At 40.8% G+C, this 22,900-nt stretch overlaps 1 protein-coding gene, 1 long non-coding RNA gene and 3 gene segments (V, D, J or C); 4 read left to right on the top strand and 1 right to left on the bottom strand.

The window, feature by feature from the left end:
- Positions 1 to 1,613: 1,613 nt before the first annotated feature.
- Positions 1,614 to 22,858, top strand: LOC117557557 (M1-specific T cell receptor beta chain-like). Its single transcript, XM_034233438.1, has 8 exons — positions 1,614 to 1,699; positions 1,785 to 2,084; positions 11,540 to 11,544; positions 17,073 to 17,127; positions 20,914 to 21,267; positions 21,663 to 21,686; positions 22,391 to 22,497; positions 22,586 to 22,858. Exons 1-8 carry the CDS (start codon positions 1,651 to 1,653, stop codon positions 22,610 to 22,612), a joined length of 921 nt encoding a protein of 306 aa, XP_034089329.1. The 5' UTR covers positions 1,614 to 1,650; the 3' UTR covers positions 22,613 to 22,858.
- LOC117557549 lies at positions 2,671 to 3,685 on the top strand. The segment is given in 2 exon segments: positions 2,671 to 2,756; positions 3,005 to 3,685. Coding segments are annotated over 2 exon segments (453 nt in total).
- On the top strand, positions 4,289 to 5,026 carry LOC117557554. The segment is given in 2 exon segments: positions 4,289 to 4,453; positions 4,543 to 5,026. Coding segments are annotated over 2 exon segments (357 nt in total).
- Positions 5,001 to 6,847, bottom strand: LOC117557558. The gene is made up of 2 exons (XR_004570733.1): positions 6,444 to 6,847; positions 5,001 to 6,359 (listed from the first exon to the last, which is right to left on the bottom strand). It is a non-coding gene; the product is annotated as an uncharacterized LOC117557558 (long non-coding RNA).
- On the top strand, positions 11,755 to 12,376 carry LOC117557555. The segment is given in 2 exon segments: positions 11,755 to 11,806; positions 11,919 to 12,376. Coding segments are annotated over 2 exon segments (348 nt in total).
- Positions 22,859 to 22,900: the final 42 nt, after the last annotated feature.

Genomic DNA, 22,900 nt, shown 5'->3' with positions numbered 1-22,900 from the left:
TAGAGAGCAGGACTTTTACATGTTGACATATAAATGTATGTCCAGGGATATTGATGGATCAACAACAGCGAAGAGTAAGATGGAAGGTGTGGCAGGACATGCTGAGGTTTTTCTGAAGTGGGTGATCCAGATGAATGAAGAGCTTTAGCATTCAGAGGAAGCTTTAAAGTAAAGAAATGGCTGTAAAGGAGATGCAGCGAGCTCACCTGCAGACATACTGTACGTACGTCATAAGCATCAGCATTGTTGGTGTGATTCCTCTCGCTGCCAGAGACAAAGATTATTCAAGACAATTGTAGACGTATTTCTTGGATCTTCATTTATTTAATTTATATTATTTATCTTTTGCATTTTATTTATTTATGAATTCCTTTCTGATCAATTCTTTTCAATCGTTGGTTTGTAAAACACCATTTCTTTTTGTATTGATGACGTCAGCTCTCATCGTCACCGTTTGTCTGCTCTGTGCTGCAGGTTTTATACATATCTTTCAATTAGTTATGTCAGAAACGTCTTTACGCTTGTCCTCTGCTGTTCTCTCTGAATCCATTGCTTCATGGTATCATTTTATTCTTTAACAGATTAAATAATCATTGAGCTGATAAAATGTCAGAAAATAATTAAAATAATCGTTTTCAAAGCAAAATTATCACTCGTCACCGGCTTGATCTTCAATATCAGGATCCATGTATTTATTATCCTTGCAAGAATGGAAGTAGCCATCACACACAGAGCTGCGTGGGACAACTAGTTCCCAGAACAGTGTCTTTCAGATGCTTATATACAAGGTGTTGTGGAAATATTTCCCAAGGCCCATAACTTTGACCCAGTTGATCAGTTCAAACTGTCCGGACTGAGCACACGCACCTCGTAACCTTGGCTGCTGTGCTCTCAGTGTTCTGTCTCCCTGTTCCTGCCTGTTGGCGTCAGCTGAGGTGTTATGATTTTATCTTGTTATGCAGCATGTTGATGATGCTCTCAGAACTAGTTAAATACACGGGTCTGAGGTAGAGTTCTTTAGAATTGACGTGGCAACCCACCCGTGCAGTCTCACCGGGACTGCTGTGGTTTGTGATGTGAACGCTCCGAAACTCCAATAAATCATCAGTGTTTTGACATCAAAGCTACTGCTCTACCGTGTCTCCTTCCTGAGTCGGTGACTCCCACTGCATAGCTACACAGAAGTTTCCCTTACACAAGGGAGGGGGTTACAGTCAACAAGATGGAAGAATACTGGTTCAAAGCAGTATTCTGACATTAGTAAAGATTAGCTAAGGCCTGCGTAAGCAATACACATGACAGTCATATGTCTATCTCTCTAGGGGCTGTGTCATCTGCCAATCTGAGGAACATAGCTATCATAACTCCATCCGGCTACGTACACAGCTACGTAGGGCCTCTGCTATCATGTGCTACTCTGATATAGAAGGAACATTCCCAACAAAACCTATTCAGACCAATTATTTGAAAAAATAAAAGCAGTCTTGAGATTCCAGAAGCGGGAACCAGTACATGATTTTTTTGGTCTTAATAAGTTGTATTGCCATCTACATTATATATTGAAGGTGAACGTGTCACATGTCTGTCTCCTCCCCTCTAAGTTGACTCTGGTTGTGTTCAGTCGGTCTGAGAGAGGAGGGTGAAGACATCATGATCAGAGACATCCTCAGCATCTCCCTGCTGCTGCTCCTGCTCTCCTGTACGGTTCTATTCAAAGTCTTTGCTGGAGGTTTAATCTTTTGTAAACATGTCTGTGTTCCTAAAGCTTTTCTCTTTAAATGCAGGTCCTTCACTGAGCAGGGGAGTCTTGCAGGATCCATCATTGATATTAGGAAGTCCTGACACTCCAGCAACAATCAGCTGCAGCCATTCAATCAGTTCATACAATATGATCCTGTGGTACCAGCAGCCGACGGGCCACTCACACCTCAACCTCATTGGATATGTTTATGTTACTAGCCAATCCATTGAGGATGCATTCAAAGGGCATTTCGAAGTGAGTGGAGACGGCTCAGTGGAGTCTGAACTCCATGTGCTGAAGCTCAGACAGCCAGAAGACAGCGCCATGTATTTCTGTGCAGCTAGTCGACACAGTGACTCAGAGTCGCTCTCGCTGCGACAAAAACCCTCTCTGATAATCAGCCTCATGAAATCACTCTGATGAACGACACACCTGCATCACACTGTGGCAGGAAGTCACCACGATACCATCAGCATACCACTGGAAACCAACAATACTGACACTAGGTTTTCTCTCATTATTGATTAAACTGCCAATTATTTCATTTAGTAAAACATTTAGATTCCTTAAAGTCCAAGGTGAAGTCTTTAGGTGCCTTGTTTTGTCAGTCCAAAACAGAGGTGCTAAATGCTGAGTGACAACTTTGGAGGGAGAGGTAACTTATGCATTAGTATTATTTGATGGAATATACTTAGACTGGGCATCTCTGCAGCATTACAAAACTGTATTCAAAATGCTATTTTGCCGATAACAAATAGTGTGCAGCAGTTTGGATAATAAGACAAAAAATGCTGCAATTAAAAAGATTTAAAGATGTCAATAGAGTTGCAGAGTCGTTGCTTTGTTGATTGATGTATCCACTGCAGACTTAGGACAGCCCATAACGTCGACCCCTCCTACTTCCTTTTCACATCCAGAGCTAAGTTCAGTCAGCCTTTTAGTTTTGTTTTCATCTGCGTTAGGATCATGGTTAGACTCCTTGTACTTTTAGCAGCTTTGCCGTTCTGCTTAACAGGTAATGTTAAATTAACTCATAAAAGGTACCAGAATTCACGTTTATCTCAAAGTTGTTGGTTTAAAAGGTTTCTCGAGAACTTGCCCTTTGCTTTTACTCCCTGGTGGTTGTTGTCTTTTTGTTTTAATTAAGTCTGACAGCTATGTGACTCCACTACCTCCTCTGTCTCTCAACGTCATGTTTTGCCATCATACTCTTGTATTGTTTCCTCTTTATTTGTACCATAAATAACTAAATATGTGTTTCAGAACCGTCAGAGAACAGCGTTCATCAGAATCCCACGGCGCTGATCAAACACCTTGGAGAAGACGTCCTGATAACGTGCAGCCATTCCAGCACACGCTTTGATCAGATCCAGTGGTATAAACAGTCTGCTGGGGGAAATGACATGGTGCTACTCGGCTATGTACGATTCACTAATCCAGCTGTGGAAGCTCAATTTAAAGGCACTTATAACGTGAGTGGTAATGGGCAAAGTCTGGCACATCTTCATATTCCAAAGACACGTCGATCTGAAGACAGCGCCGTTTATTTCTGTGCTGCCAGCGAAGCACAGTGCTGCACAAACCCTGCGTCTTCAACAAAAACTCCCTGTAATGCAGCCGGATACACAATGTGGAATTACCACATGAATAAGGAATACGCCACATAGTGAGTGACTGATATCAGACAGCTGGCTCACTATAAGACAGTCGGACAGAGGGAAAGACAAGCAAACATTTTTTATTTTTAGTAAGACATACATTTTTAAATATATTATTTTAAGGTTTTTGGAGAGTGCTGTGTATTTTGTTGCTGTCAGCAAACTGGTTGACATTACATTTGAATGTTTCTGTCACTCCAGTAGGTGGCGCTGTAGCTCCAGAAATACTCTCTTGTGAAACACATGAAGCACTATGAAATATAAAGTAGCTAGGGAATATGTGAAAGGAGGATGTTGATAAAGAGTCGACAGCATCAGAGCCACGCAGTGTGTTCACTCAGCGAGGACAAGATGCCAACATTATTCTTTTTATCCTGGCTCATTGGTAAAATATGTAACCATTCAAAAATAACACTATCTATAGATCCTGCATTGATTGATGATTTATTTTTCTTTTTAGGCATTTGTGTGAGTCTTGATGTGCGTCAGTCTCCCTCTCTTATCAAAAGACCTGGAGACAAAGTGAAAATCTCCTGCAGCCATGATAAAACGGACTACACATTGATGCTCTGGTACCAGCGCTCACCTGGAGACACAGCTCTGAAACTCATCGGGTATTTGAATTACCAAGCTGTCACAATGGAGGAGCCATTTAAAGAACGTTTAAAAATCTCTGGAGATTTGCGTGGAGTAAAGAATGGCTCTCTTACAGTCCGAATGTCTGGAGTTGAGCACAGTGCAGTTTACTTCTGTGCAGCCAGCCAAGCACAGTGACTGTAGCTTCCTTCTCCTTAATACAAAAACATCCAACCCTTATCAGTAGTTATGGTTGTCAATGACACATTCAACAGTCCCCTCCCAGTCAGCTGCATTCATCACTTCCATTTCCTCTTCAAACCTCACTCAGTCAGTGGAGGCATCTGCAGACCTCCATCACATGACAGAGTCACACTCAGTGATGTGATGTAAGATCCCAGAGACCATATCTAAAATTCGTCATAGTCAGCCTGACAAGTCATAATGATCGGCTTTCTCCTCTTCGGTTGTCTGGCAGGTGAACAAATATAACCAGCATGGGTTGAATCATGGGTTTCTCATTATCTATGATTTTGTAACAATGTTTGTTTTATGTTCTTTATCCAGGTGTTAGTCTGGGTCTTGATGTGCGTCAGTCTCCCTCTGAGCTCATCAAATCTCCTGGAGACAAAGTGCAGCTCTCCTGCAGCCACGACAGAACAGACTACAGATTGATTCTCTGGTACCAGCGCTCACCTGGAGACACAGCTCTGAAACTCATTGGGTATTTGTATTTTAAAGATGCCACAATGGAGGAGCCATTTAAAGATGATTTTGTCATGTCTGGAGATCTGGGTGGGAGTGCAGCAAAGAATGCCTCTCTAATATTCAAAGCTGTGAAACCAGAGCACGGTGCAGTTTACTACTGTGCAGCGAGAGAAGCACGCTGACAGGAATCCCCTCTGAACTTTACAAAAACTCTGAACCATCTTCTTTCATGAGACGTGGAATAAACTGCTCAGACACACCTGCATTTGTGGTTGTATTTTGGTTTGATGCAATCATTTCATCATCAGCAAATACACTTGTGTTTGTATTTGTTTGGTTTATTACAATTTAACAAGGCAAATGTGCAGTAACATCATTTAATATCTGATCAAAATGTGTCAAAAGCTAAGTGTCTTTTAAGAGGGAAGTACGTAGATAAACATAGACAAATATATCTTACATGAAGCCACTCCTCCTTCCTACATCACATCTGCTTCCTCCTTAAAATGTGACTGTGAGAGTATAGCAGCAGATAATTGTTCATGACCTAACGATCACTGCATTTCCTCCATCACTTCAGAGTCATTCAGTCTCTACAAGATCATTACATTTCTCTTTTGCCATTTCCTCACGGGAAACATCTACTTTACAGTCAAATAAGATGTCCTTTACTTATCAATTTCCCATCTAAAACCACTAATGTGTCCTCCTCTGTTTACAGCAGGTGTTTCTCTGGGGATTCAGGTCCACCAGTCTCCCTCTGCAGTCATCAGAAAGGCTGGAGAAGACGTGCAGCTTTTCTGCACTCACGGACAAACCGACTACAGAGTGATGCTGTGGTACCAGCAGCCCCCCGGGGACAAGGCTCTGGAACTCATTAAATAGTTTTATTCAAGTATCCAAGTAATGATTGTTGCATGTTTTAAATGTATTGTATTTACTTGTTTAAAATTAAATGTGTTTTAGGTTGACTTTTAAAATCTGTCCAGGGACTACAGATGAAAAATAGCCTCTTGGCTAACTCTGGCACGTTTACAGAAATGTTCATTAATGTGCACTGTCCCTGTTAAATAAATGAATAAATAAATAGGATATGGATATTCACAGTTCACAAACGACAGTCATAAAGACATTGACGCTCTCAGACAAAAACCTGCTGGACGATCCAGAAGATAACAAACCACTGAAATCATGTGACTTCTCATAGAACTTGACATTACATAGAGCTAGTTTACACCAATTAAATGTAGACAAAGATGTGTAAACATTATTCTGGACTGACAGCAATTTTTAATTCATTGGGTAGTTTGGTGACTGTCGCCTTGCATCAGGGGTCCAATGTGGAGAAATCACTTTAGAGACTGTCAGCACCTTAAGCTTCATATTCTCAGGAGCCAACGAGGATTAGCTGGTGAATAGTGTTATTGTTTGAGACTGAAACTGGACCTGATGTCAGATGTAACTACAAAAACAGGACACATAAATATGAGAAGGCCATGTCCGACAGGCAAGGTTAGGTTGTTCTCATGTTCCACCACCAGGCCGCAGCGTCATCAGACGTAACAATGCGTGGCATAGCCTTGTACATGTGCAGCTCCTTCTCTACCTGGTCCTGGATGGGCATGGAATCTTTTGAGCATTCTCATCAGCAAACAGCTCCTGTAAAAAGCATGTCCCTGTAAACACAAAATTAAAAATGATATTGTTATTGTGGATGAGGTCTGGGCAGCTAGAAAATTAGTATAATTGTCTTTGCGTACCGAAATGTAGGTGCTTCTACTTCTGAGAAGGGATGCAGCCTTTTCACCACAAAAGCAGTGACTTTTCTGTGGCACTCCTCACGTTTCTCTACTGTCACCTTTCTCTTTGCTGCTAAGGTGAATGGGTTGACACGGGCTGGGACGGGCTTGTTAGCTTGAGCCGTTGTAGCCGCGCAACTACGCGACCGCAAACTTTCATCTACAAAAGTATTAAATATCCACACATTTTACACACAGCCTCTCAAACAAAACAACCATCCTTTAGTTTTGAGTGATGTTAACTTAACATACCTGATTGCGAGGGCTCCGCTGAGGAAGCGCTCAGTGTTGGTTGAGCCGGGACGACAGCGGAAGACGACGGTGGTTATGAGGCGGACGGAGACTGGCGCAACAGGTTGAAAACTGTACACTCCTTGATCTGTATACCGTGCAGGCGAAGGTGTTTTGTCATATTGGTCGTGGTCCCTCCTTTGAAGGAAATACGTTTGGAACAGGGGTGCACATAACTTTTTTGCCCTGGTTCTCAAAGGAGCACCTGGAGATGTTGCTTGGTGCTCATCCTTAAAATGAAATAAACCGTAACTTTTGAGGGGGTCTTGACTTTATTTGCCAGACACACGGCACTGAACACACATGCAGAGGTGAACACTGAACACACATGTAGAGGTGAACACAGAACACACATGCAGAGGTGAACACAGAACACACATGCAGAGGTGAACACAAGACAACATTAGCACGACCAGTAATCCTACAAGCTGTCATCACTACCCTCCTGACTGTTCTCCTCACTGTCTTCCTCTCTGTCAGACATGGTAGCTGATGATGTAGGCCTACTTCTTTCTCTCTGGTTGAGTCTGTGATTAGCTGCTTGCATCCACAAGTCAACAGCTGGGTTTGGGTCGAAAGTCTCTGTTGTCATCTTAGACAAGTGGATGTAATCAAATAAGTATGTGAACATAACCAATAACCTACCATAGCCAATAACAAATTAATGTAACTTATTTTATTTGTGTTGTTCATTCATATCTTATTTTACCTTAACATTTATTTATGCATTTTTTTTAATCTCTCCAGTTTTAAAGGATATTTTTGGTTACTGTCCTATAGTATACATTGGAATGATTTAAAATCTGTGTATCCCAATAATTATAAAGGAGTGCCTTGAAAATATGTGTTTACATAAATTGCGACCAAACCGTTTGAACTTAGACTAAGAGTCCTTACCTCACTGAGCTGTAGTTATCAGTCTGACTGGAGAGGACTCTCCCTCCACATTATTGTAGAAACATCTTCTTCTTATATCCGTTAGAGCAGCTAGCACGGCACCAGATTCTAATAACAACATCGCTGGTACCGGTGCACCCTCCCTCTCTCCCTCGCATTTTGGCTGTGACCTGCGGGCGCCAGATAAGCCAACATCCCCCATTTTCATCACTTACAGCGCCCATCATACAGGGCAAATGAAACGTGTAACCGGGATGAAAAGGGTGTTACATTTACTTAATTATGAATATTGTTACATCAAGGCCGAAAATTAGAATGAGCCCCAACGGTCAAAATGTTTTTTTTCCTCCCAGAACTGCCAGCACAGCGCCTCCACAGATCTGGCGCCCTAGGCGAACATCTAGCCAGCGCTACGGGCCGACCCTGAGTTCATATCATGGTTCATACATGTATGCAACTCGCAAATATCTTTCTCTCTCTCTCTCTCTTCTCTCTCTCTCTCATCTCTCCTCTCTCCTCTATTTTCCCTTCTCTCTCTCCCTCTCTCCCTCTCTCAATGTTGGTACGCAAATGCGCTTTGTTTCAAATGACCCGGTGCTCTTTTTTTGGCGGAGGTGCGCATGCGCACCAGTTATGTGCAGCCCTGGTTTGGAACACCCATTGTCTTTCCTAACAAAGTGAATCCACACTTTAGAGCGTCTACCGTCATTCATGATCGGTGGTTCCAGGTTAAGTTGTAGGAAGTGTAGGTCCAACGCTACATTTCCCGCATCGCCGCAGTCATACAGTAGACTAGGAGAGCGGCGAGAAACATTTCCTCAGCCATCGAAAAGCTGAACCGAAATTCACATTTCTAAATGATGCCGTTGGAATCTAAATGTTGGAACGGTTCTCGGTACCCAACCCTATTTATGAGTGAACATTTTTCAGACATTTTACCAACATGAAGTTTCTCAATATAACTCTTTAAAAGAGTCACAATAACCCAGAATCAGGACAGGAAAAACTGCAGAAACCGTTCATGTCAGGAGAACAAGAACTGTTATTTTCCAAATAATTCTCCGAACAAAAACTGCTATTTTCCAATAAATTCAGGGACCCCTAACAGTCAAATAAACTAGAGAAGATAACATTTACAGCTTTTTTCACTTCTAAACCCCTGTGGGCAAAAATAACAGGCAAGATGAGCACTGAAGTTCACTGTTGAACTAAAGTTATCCCAATATCAGACTAACTGTTAGCTAAACTACCAGAGTAAGACATAACCATTAGTTAGCTTAGCCAAACATTGCTAGCTGGCTAAGGGCACAACTCACAATATGCCTGTTAGCACAAGCAGCAGTTTCTTACCTTTGTGAAGTGAAGATTCAGAGAGAAGTGCACCTAGAGTCCGAAGCAGCCAAAATCATGACTCGGTGTTGGTGTGAAGAACATCCTCCAACACAAACAAATGGACTCCTGAAGCAGCTTGGAGACGGTAGTAACATAATTCCTTCCGGTAAAGTTGTCTAAAGTTTTTAGTATTTTGCAAATAACTTTGGTGTTTCAGACGGTGGGAATTTCGTGTATCCACCTTCAACCGCTGAAAACAGTGGGGGAGGGGGCATTGGGGGAGGGGGGCATTGCCAGATTAGAAGAGCGGTGTAATTAACTGGTGGTGACCAATCACATTACGCCAACGTCACTAAAATCTCATCCAATCATGTCAGATGGTTTCTTCAATCAACCCAATTTACAGAATAGCAATCTTTTTTTTTTTAACAATAAACCAACACAAAATATTCACAAAAGGGATTGGACCAATAGATAAAAAGCAATGTCTGGGGAAAAGATGTTGTTTTTTTTCATCGCTAGTTTTCTGAAAAGTACATTTTAAATATGGAAAATTGGGCATTCGCTTCTGCTATCTTTTGGGAAATGAAGAATAAATATTCAAACAATAACATACAGTTAGTAAAATGAACAGCTAAATGTATATTTTGGTGTATTTCCTTTCACTAGTCTAAAATACGACACGGGATAGAAATTTAATAAACTTGCCTTGCCTTCACCAGCCAGCTGCTGTCAAGGTTCCTGTCATGTGATTTCTACCTCACTTCCTCATTTATCTGCAGCTTTTTTTTCATTATCAGTCCAGCCATAAAGCCAGGGTTCGCCTCTCATTACCATCATTGAGAACTAAATCTGCATGTGACAAAGAACCAAAATGATTTGTTGTCTACTTTCCTGTTATCTTATAGGTAATGTGAATTATTCTCCGGATTAACTTGTTTTTATATTCAAGCGTTAACTAGGTATTCTCTCTCTTTTTGCAGGTGTTTCTCTGGGAGTTCAGGTCCACCAGTCTCCCTCTGCTGTCTGCAGAAAGGCTGGAGAAGACGTGCAGCTTTTCTGCACTCACGGACACACTGAGTACAGAGTGATGCTGTGGTACCAGCAGCCCCCCGGGGACCAGGCTCTGGAACTCATTGGATATGGATATTCACAGTTCACAAACGACAGCGTGGAACAACGGTTTAGAAAACAGTTTAAATTAGCTGGAGATTTGAGTGAGGATAAAATAAAAAATGGTTTGCTTTCCATAAAGAATCTAAAAGCACTTGAACACACCGCCACCTACTACTGTGCAGCCAGGATGGCACAGTACATCAAACACCTATCTACCCCTCACAAAAACTTCTCCAACCCCCCCCCCCCACTCTGAAAGTAGGTTAAAGAGTAAAATATCTCCCTGTGATCATGAGAGGTCTCATGCAGTTCAGGAAAAGGCAGACTGAATGATAGAAAGTGTAGTGTCAACTTATTCTCTGATTTCTCTACATCACTTCCTGTCCCTCCTCCTGATCCACAAAGCTGAGAGACTGAGCTGCTTCTTCACATTCAACATGAAGCCATCTCAATGCATCGTTTCCATCATCATCGTCTTCTGGGTTAAAGGTATTGCACATTAATAAAGCCATTTTGTCTTACTTAGGCACAAGTTCACCAGTCAAGGTGAAAGATTGATTTTCCAGTAAATGCAACAGCTCCAAGTGCCAGATAACTTAATGGCATCTTGATCTCTTTCCAGGAGTTTCCCTCAGTAATGACAAAGTGTTTCAGACTCCCTCTGAACTGATAAAGGAACCAAACGGTGAAGCCACGCTGAGTCTGGAGCATCAGGACCAGAGCTACGACACTATTCTGTGGTATCAGCGCTCAGCAGGAGACACGTCTCTGAAGCTCATCGCCTACATGTATTATGGAACTGCTAACGTGGAGTCGTCGTTCAAAAGCCACTTTAACGTGAGTGGAAATGGAGAGAAAAGAGTTTATCTCCACATCCTGAAGCTGGGACACCCTGAACACAGCGCAGAGTATTTTGGAGCGGCACGTATACACAGTCATAAAGACAGTGAGGCTCTCAGACAAAAACCTGCAGGAGGATCCAGAAGATAACAAACCACTGAAATCATGTGACTTCTCATAGAACTTGACATTACATAGAGCTAGTTTACACCAATTAAATGTAGACAAAGATGTGTACATTATTCTGGACTGACAGCCATTTTTAATTCATTGTGTAGTTTGGTGACTGTCGCCTTGCATCAGGGGTCCAATGTGGAGAAATCACTTTAGAGACTGTCAGCACCTTAAGCTTCATATTCTCAGGAGCCAACGAGGATTAGCTGGTGAATAGTGTTATTGTTTGAGACTGAAACTGGACCTGATGTCAGATGTAAAACAGGACACAAAATAGAGATGTGTTGTTTGATAATATTTCACATGATTATGTTGGAGACAACGGATCTCTTACGGCATGCAAACAGTGACTTCTCAGTAGCTAAATAATGAGAAGTGTGATATTCTCATCAGGTGTTATGGAGCAGGCGGTGTAACCTGTTCATATAAAGACTTTATCAACAACACCTTAGAGCAGGGTCCTGATTCAACCAACAGGTGGAGGCACAGCACATGGTGTGCAGCTTTTATCATGGGGATGTGGTGATAAATCAACCCACAAACTCACACTAACCCAACCCCCCTCCCTCCCTCTTCACCCTGAGACTTATTTTTCTCAGAGAAATGCTTTTCATCACACCAGTGCCAGACCATGTCTTCCCCTCTGCAGATCTTTGTTTTCTTCTGTTTTTACTGTAAGATGATTTTCTCCACGTTGTAATTAATTACATACATTTAGCCGTTAAATATAATTAACATTTTATAACATTTCCGTCAATGACATTTACAAATCTGTTTTCTCCACAGGTCAGGTGAGCGCTGTTAGATTTCAACCATCTCCTGCTCAGATAGTGGAGGAGAGCACTGAGGTCCAGATTACATGCAGCCATGACGATTCTACCCTTTCAGCAATGCTCTGGTATCAGCAGAGAAAAGACAGTCTCTCTATGACCCTCATTGGGTATGGATATGTAACCGGCCAAAACTACGAGGGTCAGTTTGAAAAAGAGTTTGAGCTGACGAGAGAAGACACGCTGAAAGGAGCTCTGATTATACGCTCAGCAAACCTGTCACACTCGGCTGTGTATTTCTGCGCTGCCAGTACACAGTGATGTGGTGAACGCCAGTCCCTTACTAAAACCCTCATCTCTTTCCTGAACACGAGATCTGTGCATGTTCACAGGAGGCGGTGTCTCTACACACCATCAGAGGCAGCAGTGTTTCTCCTGCTACAGCACAGACCTGAAGGATGTCTCCAGCTGTGATAGCATTTATCCTCATCTTGCTTTCATGTAAAGAAATTACTTCAAAAAACAGCTATTTATAAGAATGGTTTTATTTTAGGTGGATTCTGTATGAACTAATTTTTCAATCGATTTCCCACAGATCAAGCTGAGGGTGTGAGGTTTGAGCCGTCTCATCCCAGAATAGTCAACGACAAAGCCAGGGAAGAAATTAAATGCAGTCATAATGATAACAACATGTATGTCATGCTCTGGTACCAACAAACAGAGAAAGGTCTGATGAATTTGATTGGATATAGCATCAACGTTGGCAGTGACCCTATCTATGAGAAGGAGTTTGAAAAGCGGTTTGAGATAACAAGAGAAGACATCAAAAAAGGAGCCCTGATTATTCCTCGTGTGAGTGCATCACACTCGGCTGTGTATTTCTGCGCTGCCAGTACACAGTGATGTGGTTTAATGCCACTCCCTTACTAAAACCCTGCTCCCTTTTTCTCATGTTCAAAAGCTGAAAGGCAGACTGAACTACCGTTCTGACATTACACAGACACAGGATTTTAAATTCAAAATAATGTTGTTCCTCACAGTCAATTCTTAAATGATCATGTTCTTATGATTAAAAGTGTTTCAGACATTTTACCAACATGAAGTTTCTCAATATATACTCTTTAAAAGAGTCCTAATAACCCAGAATCAGGACAGGAAAAACTGCAGAAACCGTTCATGTGAGGAGTCTGGAAAAAACATGAGAAAAAAAACCAGTTAATTTTCAAATAAATTCTCAGAACAAAAATTGTTATTTTTCCAATAAATTCAGGGACACCTAACAGTAAAGTAAACTAGAGAAGATAACATTCACAGCTTTTTTCACCTTTAAAACTCTGAGCAAAAATAACAGAGCAAGATGAGCAAGTTATAACTTAGCTATAGTAAAGTTTGCCTTTGAAATGTTACCCATAACAATGCCATGACCGTTGGTTAGCTTAGCCAAACATAGCTAGCTCATGCAAAGGCACAAATCAAATAAATAAACTCACAATAAACAAAGAAGCCATAACCTGTTAGTAAAACTGACAACCAATGTTGATGAGTCCACAACTATTAACGTTTCTACTAAACTAAGGGACCAGTAACGTAAACCAGTGTGTATATATAAACCAACCAAATGTAGTAACTGTTAGCTAGCTTAGCAAAACAGAGCTAGCATATGCAAGGAAGGGCACAAAGGCAAAACATTAACTCAACATAAACATATTGGCACAAACGGCTAAGTATTTCCTTAGTAATGTGAAATTGTGCTTATAATGTCAAGGGCAGAAAATGTAAAAAAAGTCTAAAGAGGACAGAAGTAGAATATTAAAACTTCAGGCAACCGTTGGTGTCAGGATAACCGTTAATCTAATTAAATCTGTAAGAAACAAAATAGCAGCTAGTACAAAGACAAGGAGGAAGTCTGAAGTTCACCGTTAGCTAGCCCAACGTTAGCCTCTTAACAGTTAGCTTAGCATTACCAATTTGAATGTTGTAACCGTTAGTTAGCTTAGCCAAACATAATTAGCTTATGAAAGAACCCAAAGTCAACACATTAACTCACAAATTACATATTAGCACAAGCTGCAAAGTGTTTAGTGAGGTGACATTGTGATTTCTGGAGTAAATTATAAAACATTTTAAAGAGTCCTGAGAAGTAGAATATTAAAACGTCATACAACAGTTGGTGTTAGAACCGTTGAACCGTTATTTCCACAAAACGAAGGGACACCAACACGGTAACGTTAGCTAGCTTAGATTACAGTTTAATAAACGTTAGTAAAGATACACTGGGCTACCGTCAACTAAGCAGTTACCTCTGGGAGCATCATAAAAGCAGCCTACCTAAAAAAGCAAAATAGCCTCTTCCCTGAAGTTCACTGTTGAACTAAAGCTATCCCAACGTCAGACTAACTGTTAGCTAAACTACCAGAGTAAGTCAAAAACCATTAGTTAGCTTAGCCAAACATTGCTAGCCGGCTAAGGGCACAACTCACAATATGCCTGTTAGCACAAGCAGCAGTTGCTTACCTTTGTGAAGTGAAGATTCAGAGAGAAGTGCACCTAGAGTCCGAAGCAGCCAAAATCATGACAGAAAAACTCGGTGTTGGTGTGAAGAACATCCTCCAACACAAACAAATGGACTCCTGAAGCAGCTTGGAGACGGTAGTCATAATTCCTTCCGGTAAAGTTGTCTAAAGTTTTTAGTATTTTGCAAATAACTTTGGTGTTTCAGACGGTGGGAATTTCGTGTATCCACCTTCAACCGCTGAAAACAGTGTGGGGGGGGGGCATTGCCAGATTAGAAGAGCGGTGTAATTAAGTGTGGAAATCTCAAATGGACCAGAACATGAAAGGAAAGTCAAGCTGTACCTGAAACCACACAAAGCTAAGATGTTCATATAAGTGAGCAGGTGTCAGTGTGGTAAAGGTCCTATTCAATATTTTTAGTCCGACTGACCTTCATCTGTGTCAATCTCTGCTTTAGTGTCTGTTATTTTATTTCATTTTATTCTGTGTGACGGGATCAAAGTGTTGTGAAGAGATTGTCATACACTGACCTCTTCAGGGTTCATGTGGGATTACACTTAGAATACAAATACAAATCACCTTGAGCTTTTCAAAAGTCAGGATGTGTCAACGTCAATATTTACTACAGAGGAAAAAAAGACCATCACTATGAACCAGTGTTTTGGTCAGGCAGCAGTCCAAACATCAACATTATTAATAATTCACGTCACTCCAACCTTACAAATGTTTCCAATTAATTTTCTGTCAATCCACTTATTGATTATTGGACTTTCAGCTGTACTAAATTGTTGGCTTGCTTGATTTTTAACTAAACATTTTACATGTACACTGAGATAAGGCTGAATAAGCTGCAATTCATATTTACATAATACTGTATGGGACATCTACAGAACAACATCACATCTCACAATTAAGAATATATAAAACAAATATAACCAATGTTTGCACAACACACATTTTAAAAGAGTAAATATACTATCATGATTTAATGTAATGCAATGTTTAACTTAAAGTGTTTTATAGGGAGCAAATATGAAATACAAATACCAACAACTCAATTCAGAAGGACATATTTGAATCGCCTAAAATGAGTTGTCATGTTTGCAGATTCACGTTATAAGCACAAAATAAATCAACTTAAGTACTTGATAAAAAAATGTGTGTATAACTTTGAGGGGATTATTTGTTAGTGAGGAATAAATTGCTTTCATGCCACTCTGAGACATTGTTCACGTTGCTCTTTTTAAGGACTTGTGTTGCAGAAAAAGGATCCACGACGACAGCCTCACATCTGTGTGTGTGTGTGTGTGTGTGTGTGTGTGTGTGTGTGTGTGTGTGTGTGTGTGTGTGTGTGTGTGTGTGTGTGTGTGTGTGTGTGTGTGTGTGTGTGTGTGTGTGTGTGTGTGTGTGTGTGTGTGTGTGTGTGTGTGTGTGTGTGTGTGTGTGTGTGTGTCTCAGTGAAGTGACGCTGCAGGATGAAGAGGTGCCAGCGGAGACGTCCCTCCCTCTGAACACAAACACCTCTCTCCCTTCTCCTTCCTCCCTCTTCTTTTCTTAGCTGTCACAGAAATAGCAGCAGTAGAGACAGACACACACACACACACACACACACACACACACACACTCGCACCACACAGAGAGATGGAGGCTGAGATATGGAGGCGCTGGGGGGAGGGAGGGGGGAGAGAAGCAGAGAGACTTCAGGTTTTTGTCTGATGCTTTTTCATCGTGGGGACAGGGGGCCACGGTGATACAATCCTATAGAGCCGCTGTACAAAAACCTCCTCCATTAACAGCCCCTGTGTTCCTGCTGCAGGCTCCCTGTGGGGGGGGGGGGGGGGGGGGGCAGGACGGATATCAAGGGTTCAAAGTCACTGCACACTTTGGCAGTAAAACACAATTCATGTGGACAAAATCTGCAGAAGAAATAGTTTTTAAATGATCTTATTATTTATATGTGGAGCATTAGGATGCCTCTCTTTCTCGTCTGGACAGAAACCTTGGACTTGATGACATTATGAATCCTGTCCTGCATGTCTGAGCCTTCCTCCTCCTCCGAGTCTCAACGTGCTGATTCTGGAGACTTTGGAGACTTTTTGGTCGAGGAGACTCTCAGTGTGACTCTGGAGCTGAAGCTTACTTTGGAAAGGGAACGAAAGTCACTGTTTTAGGTAAGTAGCTTCTCTCCCTGCTTCAGTGTCATGCTACAAACGTAACATCGTTTTAATGTTGGTGTGAAAGTGAAGGAAAACACTGTTGTTGTGTAAGAGTCTATATATTGACCTGAAGGGAGAACACTGTGAGCAACACTCAACCTGCTTACTTTGGACAAGGAACCAGACTCACAGTTTTAGGTAAATATTTCACTAACACTGTGTTTTGATAAATGTCATAGTGCTTTAAAGTTCCATTATGAACGGAAGTATCAGTAAAAACTTTCCAAAGATAATCCTGATAGAGAAATAGTTTGATGCTCAGCGTTTCTACACTGTGACACAGCAAGCGAGGCTTACTTTGGAAAAGGAACCAAACTAACAGTTTTGGGTAAGGATGGCTCATGTATGTAACGTTTTGTAAATGACGCGGTGCATTGAACAAAGTATTTGGGTTGTTATAGTCCGAGTTGTGCTCAGAGCTTTTTGATATCAAGCTTCAGCTCTGTGCCAATTACCAAGCCTATTTCGGACAGGGAACCAAAGTGACTGTCCTCGGTGAGTAAGAGCTCTGCGTTTCTTCTCATGAATTCACCTGCTAGAGAAATGAAACGTGTTAAAGCAGGGATGTTTTTACAGCTTTAACAAAACATAAAACTGTTTTTCTCAACAACCAGACTAGTGTGGAGAAAATGTTGGTTTTAGGATTTAAAATAAAACCCAATAAAGTACGTTTGAAAGTAACTAAAAGCAACATTTCAAAATAAAAGTGTTGTGCAGTTTTGAGCACGGATCAGGCTCACTGTGACTGGTGTTACTGAAGCTTCCTTCGGTGGAGGAACTAAGCTAACAGTTTTGGGTAAGCAAGCAGAGTTTTTCTTTAACTAATGTCAAACACTTAAGTCTCGTTTAAGTTTTTTGTTCGGAAATGTTAAGCCTTATTTCGTCCAAGGAACAAACTGACTTTGTAAGTTAACATAAAGTCTAACAGGGTGGTAAAATAAATGACTGTAATGCATTCAACGCAGGCTGTAGTAATACAAGCAAGTTATTATGATCGACACAAAAAGCAGGTTGTGCAGTTTTAGACACGGATCAGGTTCACTGTGACTCTGGTGGTGCTGAAGCTTCCTTCGGTGGAGGAACTAAGCTAACCGTTTTAGGTAAGACATCAACACAAATTCTAATAACAAATATTTTGTCTTAAGTTATAGCTTACTATTTGTGGTTTGTAAGCTTAAATATTAACATAAAAACCGACTGCTCTAGTAACATAAAGTCTAAACGGGTTATTGAGAGGTTCCTAAAATAATATTGTAAAGGAAACAGGCTGCAGTTGTTGGTGAAAAAGCAGGTCGTGCAGTTTTAGACACGGATCAGGCTCACTGTGACTCTGGTGCTTCAAAGGCTTACTTCGGTGGAGGAACTAAGCTAACGGTTTTAGGTAAGAAATGACATTTGGAAAAGGTTACTGTGTCCAAAAGTGTAGCTCAAATCGTTTTGTTCTTAATCTTAAACACGAACGGAAAACATCATTTCAGAGAAACCAACGTCTCTACTCATATCAATTCGTATAGCATTGTTTTTGAGAGGTTCCTCTTAAACTCCTTGGAAAGAAAATAGGCTGTGGTTTGAAAAGTAAGTGTCATTTGTTATGAACAAATGTTTTTAAAGTAACGCAGCATGTGGAGCAGTTTTAGACACTGATCAGGTTCACTGTGACTCAGAGCTCAGAGGCTTACTTCGGTGGAGGAACTAAGCTAACAGTTCTTGGTAAGAAAATGTTCAAACTTTATTAAATATTTATCAGTTTTACTTGAATTAATTTACATTTGTTCAGTATCTTTGCACTCAATGCAAACAAGCTTTCTTTGGGGTGAAGGAAGTCAAGAATGGTTCAAGATTTTCCATTTTCCATTTTCCTTTGCAAAGCTTTGTTTCAGGATCGATTCTTAATGTAATGTAATTATGTTAATAGATCATTAAATACTGTTAAGATATGATGTTGTGAAGACGTTTCTGACACTGCAAAGAAACTCTAAGGTTCGAAACAGACTAGTCACCAATGTGTTATACTACTAGATCAATTAAACAAAACATATCCACAGAAAGCATAGATAGTGATCAAAAAGCGACAATAAGTCCAGAAGGTTTGGACTTTATTGCAAAATATAAAATGTGTGCATGACAGAGAGAGACATAGTTATTAAGTGCAAGAGAGAGACAGAGAGGCAGCAGGGAGAGTTTGTGTGACAGTGGAAAGTCTCTGTGCTCATACTTCGAGGCGTACTTCGGAGCTGGGACTAAACTCACTGTTTTAGGTAAGAAACGCTGCAGGAGAAACGTCTCTCAGCAGGATGATCACTTTATTAGCAGAAAGCAAGTAAGAAAAATGTAAAAATATGTTTTAAAACGTAGGTCGTAGGAAATTAAGTATTCTGCTTTTAAAAAGTGCGAAAAGACGTTATGGTGGAAGTTTGTGCCACGCTGTCTTTGCTGAGCAGTAAAACAGCACAGCAGTCAATCTTCTGGCTGAGCTCCAGATTATTTCTCTCACAGCGACATCTGAGAAACTCTGAGTTCAGTCAGGAGCGGCAACTAAACTCACCGGTTTAGAGGATATATAACAACTAGTCAGCACCAAGTTGTTTCTTACTTTCAGGCTGTACAAATAACTTCAATCAGGAACTAAACGATGTCAAGTTAAAGTAAGTATCTATACTTGAATGTGTGCATAATGGTTTAACTAACTGTAAAAACAGCGCAGACAGTAGCGAGGCTTCAGCGCAGCAGTTTTCCTGAAGCCTTGTTTCAGTGTGAACAACTACGACCCTGCTTACTTTGGCAGAGGCACCAAACTCACAGTGCTGGGTAAGAACAATTATAACAATCCTTCATATTCATGTTTATTATCTGGGCTTTTCTCAACTAAAATCTGAGCAGTATAGTTCAGGGTTGTTTTAATGTCTTGTTTGCTAATTTTCTGCAGCAGCATTGTGTTGCTTTGAGTCAAAACTGCAAAAGAAAATGTATAAATGAGATAGATCTATTTCCTCTTGAAAAAATGAAGTAAGAAGAAGATGTTTTAGCTTTAAAGGTGGGTTTTAGACATTTTCTCAGTTACTAACCAGATGGTTAATGTAGTTTTTCCCTTCCATGCATCAAAACGTGAAAGAAAATGGAGTCTATAAGTAGGGTCATGTAATATAATGATGTACTGCTTAGTGTAGAACCTACAAAAGCCCCAAAACAATCAAAAGTTGGAGGTAAATTCAGCCGCTGATAGTTTTTAACATGTGAGTCAGCGCTGTGCTCAGGCTCCTACCCTGCTGAATTTGGAGAAGGAACCAAACTAACTGTACTTGGTAAGATTACTTGATATGTAATTAATAGTGGAAAGCGTATTTTGCTATAAAAACAACAGAAAAATAAGTGTTATTTTAGACGTTGGCAGTTTTTGACATGTCAGTGAGCGCTGTGCTCAAACACATATCCTGCTGAATTTGGAGAAGGAACTAAACTAACTGTACTTGGTAAGATCTCTGCAATAACTTTAAAAAACAACAACATTTACGTGAAGAAAAACAAAGTTTACTTCTGCAACCTGTCGGGTTGTATGTGACATTTCTGTTCAGTGCCTCTTTGTACCCTGATGTTCTGGTCTAGATTCTTGCATTAACATTTTTTATCTATGTCCAGCTTTCATTGAGTGATTTCTGTCCATGTTTTATAACCGTTAGTGCGATAGAGACTTGTTAATATTTGAAGTTGTTGGATTGTTAAGCACCTGCCCGTTAGCTACATCTGATACATGTTATGCCTGGTTTGTTTAATAATGCATTTACAACATTCTCTGCAACATTTATCTTATTGTATTTATTTGTTGACATGTATATCGTTGACTTCATCCGGATCAATTGCACATCGGTGATAATCTCGCACTATTCTATTCTTTTTGAATTAGTTTGATGTCTTATATTGATGTTGCATTGTTGGAGGAGCTTGGGACTTAGAGATTGTCATATCTACACTGAAGCTACTGCATAGATGATGAAGCCTTTGAATCTTGAGTAAATGGGGTTTTATATTCTGTCTAAAATGTTTTGACATCATGTATGAAGGTTTTCAGTCTGTGGCTGATATGCTTCTATTGTCTCGTGCTTTTACATTCCTTTCTTCTTGTCCTATCGGTTTGGTCTAAATGTATTTATGCTGCTTTGTTATATACTGTATACATTGATGTACAGCACTTGGGTCAACTCTGTTGTTTTTAAATGTGCCATATAAATGAAGTTGGATTGGAATAAAGTCATCATTTTATTACTTTTGACTTTGTCTCTGCAGAACCAGGCCATGATGTCTCTGCACCGACAGTCACAGTGTTCCCTCCGTCAGCAAAGGAGTGCAGGAACCAGAGAGACCGTGAGAGGAAGAAGACCCTGGTGTGTGTGGCCAGCGGATTCTACCCGGACCACGTCAGTGTGTCCTGGCAGGTGGGCGGGGGGGCCGTCAGCAGCGGGGTGGCCACCGACAGCAGCGCCCTGCGGGAAGACAAGGATCAGACCTACAGGATCAGCAGCAGGCTGAGGGTCTCGGCCTCAGACTGGTTCACACCGGACCGGAAGTTCACCTGCAGCGTCAGCTTCTTCAACGGGACACACACCAGCCACCATGAAAACACGGTGGAGGGGGTCGAAGGTGAGGCATTCAAGTACTAAAAGGAATGAGTTTTTATTAAAAGGACATCCTCTGTCCCGTCTAATCACACAGAGAACGAAGCGGTATACAAACAGATGTATCCCAGCAGCTATTGCACAAATTAACAAATCATAGGAGCGTCACACAGATGCCTATTTATTTATTTATCTAGGCCTAATTATGAATTTTGAATGTCCATGTTTGTACTAGTGTTTTTCTTTTTAAATGTTTTTAAATATTTTGAGACGGAGCAGAGTGTACTTTTATTAGAGATGTGTCTGTGTTTGTTTTTAGAGTGTGTCAGGATGGATCCCTTGTCTTTTTATCTGCAAACTAAACCTACCTACGGGTACAAATAAAGAACCTGAACCTGATCCATGTTGTTCTCCTTTCAGGTTCACAGGTAGCCATGACCAGAGGTAACTATACTATTCTGTAGCTCATTCAGTGCTTTTAGAAACACAAATATACAAGGGCGTCACTTTGTGCGTAAAGAGTGGTGGGGACATCAGGGGGTCACATCGTTACAAAAAGATCTCATAAGGCAATGTGAGGGGGGGGGTGGGGGGTGTGTGAGGTCAGAGTACATAGTTACCAAGATCAGGGGGAAACAGGAAACTATCAACAAACAAACAAAAGGAATAAACGAGAGGTTAAATCCTTTTGTAACTAAAGCACACTGACTGGTTTGGATTCTTTAAGTGAACATATCGACATTATATTTGTTGTGTTGAGAATCTTTTTTGATCAATTTAATGTAAGAAATATTCAAAGTCACTGATCAGTGCACGAGTGAGTGAGCCGGGGGGAGGGGGTCTTTGTATCTTCTTTCTTTCAACATTTCTTGGTGCAATCTTTTTACAACAACTTGTTTTTTATTGTTGAAGTTTTTAATTGTTACTGTGAGGGTCTAAGGACAGAGAGTCCGTACACACTTTAAATCCTCCTGAGATAAACGTGAAATCTTTGGAAGAAATTCAATGTGAAAAAAATAGCAACAAAATAAGCCTTTTCTCCAAAGTGTAAATGACACACATGCAGTAGGCTAGTACTCATGTATAATATCAACCACAGTGCCATGTGTCTCTTCTTCATGTCTCTAAATATCTAAATGTTCCTTCAGAGAAATACTTGAAGACGACCCAGGCGGCCAAACTGTCGTACGTTGTGTTCATCGTGAAGAGCAGCGTCTACGGCGCCGGCGTGGCCTTCCTGCTGTGGAGGCTGCAGGTTGGTTCACTTCTGGATTCATAAAACAGGCATTCAAATATGTGAATAAATGTAACTTAAAAACACTCCTCCTATCTGTGTGTTGCAGGGATCAGCGGGGAAGCAGAACAACTGAGAGCCGAGGCCGGAGAAAATAGATCCAGGGCATCAGTAATGCGTCTGTGAATCAAAAAGTGTGAGAACATTGAAGTTATATAACCACAGGTCTGTCTGCCTTTCTTCCCATTCAATCCATATTCCTGTTAAAGCTATATGACATTGAAATACTTCAACATTATAAATTGTTCTTATGCTGATTCTGTGTTTTTGTATCGCTTGTTCGCTTAATTTTCTTCTCAATAAAACTCTTTCATTCCATCAATCATGTGCTTTCATTTCTCTATAAGACTGTTATTACATGACT

Source organism: Gymnodraco acuticeps, unplaced genomic scaffold (genome assembly GCF_902827175.1).
Source record: "Gymnodraco acuticeps unplaced genomic scaffold, fGymAcu1.1, whole genome shotgun sequence".
NCBI classification, from domain to species: domain Eukaryota; kingdom Metazoa; phylum Chordata; class Actinopteri; order Perciformes; family Bathydraconidae; genus Gymnodraco; species Gymnodraco acuticeps.
This window is presented reverse-complemented; position numbering and strand designations above follow the sequence as displayed.

Excerpts from the sequence above, each read along its gene's own strand:
- LOC117557557 (XM_034233438.1), top strand. The coding sequence starts at position 1,651 with ATGATCAGAGACATCCTCAGCATCTCCCTGCTGCTGCTCCTGCTCTCC. Across the intron at positions 17,128-20,913 it reads AACCAAAGTGACTGTCCTCG|AACCAGGCCATGATGTCTCT; the intron begins GTGAGTAAGAGC and ends TTGTCTCTGCAG. Across the intron at positions 21,268-21,662 it reads CACGGTGGAGGGGGTCGAAG|GTTCACAGGTAGCCATGACC; the intron begins GTGAGGCATTCA and ends TTCTCCTTTCAG.